The sequence below is a fragment of the Urtica dioica genome, chromosome 5, assembly GCF_054948205.1.
Source record: "Urtica dioica subsp. dioica isolate 48M chromosome 5, U.dioica_male_clone48M_v1_H2, whole genome shotgun sequence".
In the NCBI taxonomy this organism is placed as follows: Eukaryota; Viridiplantae; Streptophyta; class Magnoliopsida; order Rosales; family Urticaceae; genus Urtica; species Urtica dioica.
In genome coordinates this window covers 6,799,124-6,801,715 of record NC_142760.1, presented here as the reverse complement: position 1 = coordinate 6,801,715, position 2,592 = coordinate 6,799,124, and the positions used below count along the sequence as shown (strand labels likewise).

The window sequence follows — 2,592 nt, the reverse complement described above, 5'->3', positions numbered from 1 at the left end:
TTAAATTAAAATAAAAACCTTCATTAATTGTCTGGCAATAATTTGTGAAAACATTCAATAAATATGGGTTAGGAAAATTTTAAGGAAAAGCATACTAGTAGATTACTTTTATTTCCTAATTAATTTGTTTTACCATACTTTATTTCGTAATTATCTTTTAAAATTTTCCCGCACTGTAATTAAAATATTTCGTAAAGCGTTTCATGTTTCGTACTGCATATCCCGATTGACACTTTGTGTGGGCCTGAATATATAAATAAATATTACTTGAAAAAAAAAACTCATTGAATTCTCGGCGAAAATGGTATAGATTTATTACTTGCCTCCTTCATTTGAAAACCTCCCAACCTGTCACCATTTATTTCCGCCATAAAAACCACCCTGTCCTTTCTCTCTCTCTCTCTCTCACTCTCTCTCTTATGATGGCGAGCTCACAGCAATCATACTTCCTATCCCAGCAACAGCAACAACAACCGGTGTACACAAACTCTCCGGTGGACGAAGCGGCGGCGCTGGGCCTGAGCAGCCACGTCAGCCCGAGCATCCTGTTGATCATCGTCATCCTCGCCGTGGTGTTCTTCGTCTCCGGCCTCCTCCACCTCCTCGTCCGGTTCCTCCTCCGGCCGCCGAGCCAGTCCCGCCGCCGCGACGCCCTCTCCGACCGCGACGGAGCCACCGCCCTCCAGGGCCAGCTCCGGCAGCTCTTCCACCTCCACGACGCCGGAGTCGACCAAACTTTCATCGATGCCTTACCGGTTTTCTTATACAAAGCCGTGATCGGCGCCGCGAAGAGCGCTCACCTCGACTGCGCCGTCTGTTTGTGCGAGTTCGAGCCCGAGGATCGCCTCCGCCTCCTGCCCCTGTGCAGCCACGCCTTCCACGTCGACTGCATCGACACGTGGCTGCTATCACACTCCACGTGTCCTCTTTGTCGAGCGAGTCTCTTGGCCCCGTCCGGAGTCTCGATCCGTAGATCCCCGCTGCTTCTGGTGCTGGAATCCGCTGCTGCAGTCGAAAACGACTGCAGCAGCGGTTCCGCCCCAGAAGAGACGGGTGCTGGTGACCCCGCTTTCCCCTCTGCCGTCCGCCAAGACGGCAGAGGAGACAGCGTGGTCACAGTCAAGTTGGGGAAGTTCAGGACTGTCGACACAGGAGAAGGAACGAGCGCCACCGCCAGCACGAGTAGCGACATTGGGGTGGACTCGAGGCGGTGCTTCTCCATGGGCTCGTTCGCTTACGTGGTCGATGAGAGCTCGGAGCTCAGAGTGCCGATCCGGACCCCGGCCAATAAGAAGAGCTCGGAGAGCAAGAAGGCGATGAAGAGGGTCGCGGCACCGGTGTTTCGCGCCGCGATCTCCGAGTGCGACTGCGAGTCGAAGAGGGAGTTCGAGTTCGGCGACGTCGAAACGGCGAAGCCTAAGCCCGTTGTCGCGGCGGCGGAGAGCGGGGAGATTGGGCGGTGTGTTGGCCGGTCGAGGAGGGCTTTCTCGTTCCGGTTCCTGAGGAGCCACGAAGAAGGCGGCGGCGAAGATCAGCATCATCATCAGACGGTGAAAGGGAAACCCGGGAGGTTTCCGAGGAGAACGGTGTCGGAGATCGGAGTGGCGAGGAGGGAAAACGGGTGTGAACGCGGCGGCGGCGGAGGAGGAATTGGGTTCGGCGGAGAGGCCGAGAGTGATCAGAGTTTCAACAGTTTGGATTCTCAGTCGAATCCGCCGTCTTTCGCGAGGAAGACTCTGTTGTGGCTCATGGGAAGGCAACAGAACAAGGTTGTAGATTCTTCAATTGATCCTCCAGATAATAATGCTTGAATTATTAATTAGCTTTAATTAATTTTTTTTTCTTTTGTTATTATTACAATTAGTATTTTTGGGGAGGTTTAGATTAATTATTCCGGTTGGGAAGGAGGTGAGAAAAGAGAAGGACAAACTGAGGATAATTTTTTTCTATTTTTTTTCTTTTACGGTCTGTGTAATAATGTTATTTTTCAGAAATGTGTATAATAGCTAGATGATTCTTGATAAACAGTATGAATTCTCGTTATTCTTAACAGGAGAAATGCAATAAAAAATATATAGTCAAATTGTTGAGATTTAAGAATTGTATTAGGTGTTCTTTCGTCAATGTTTTGGTGTACTTGAGACTAAGAAACGCTAGTTGCAGGCTTATTTACTCTTTTTTTTTCATTATATGCAAAAATGTATTCTGTATTATGAATATAGAGCTGATGTAAGCATCAGCAAGTTAAATATTTCAGTTTCGAGTTCCAGCAAAAAAAAAAAAAAAAAAAAAAGAAGTTAAATATTTCAGTTAGTACTGGATAGATAGTAGATACGTAGATGTTGATACGCGTGGGTCGTTTTTTATTTTTTCCCGCAATAATAATAATAACTATATTTTTTAATTAGTTCATTTATATCATATAACTTACCGACAAGTAACCTTAATCTGAGACAAAATGCAAACAATAATAAACTCTGTACTTTAAAATATGATTTTTAAAATAAATAAATAAAATAGTTATATTTAATTCCCTAACTTGGTATAATGACAGTCCCACACTAATTCTGTTGTGAGGGTTCTTTTAGGGCA

The 2,592-nt window shown here is 46.0% G+C and overlaps 1 protein-coding gene across 1 annotated transcript; it reads left to right on the top strand.

The window, feature by feature from the left end:
- Nucleotides 1-309: 309 nt before the first annotated feature.
- LOC149395036 (RING-H2 finger protein ATL13-like) lies at nt 310-2,166 on the top strand. Its single transcript, XM_089616092.1, has one exon. It carries the CDS (start codon nt 420-422, stop codon nt 1,809-1,811), a length of 1,392 nt encoding a protein of 463 aa, XP_089472218.1. The 5' UTR covers nt 310-419; the 3' UTR covers nt 1,812-2,166.
- The last annotated feature ends 426 nt before the right edge of the window (nt 2,167-2,592 follow it).

What these genes read in the sequence shown, in the direction of transcription:
- LOC149395036 (XM_089616092.1), top strand. Translation starts at nt 420, where the DNA reads ATGATGGCGAGCTCACAGCAATCATACTTCCTATCCCAGCAACAGCAA.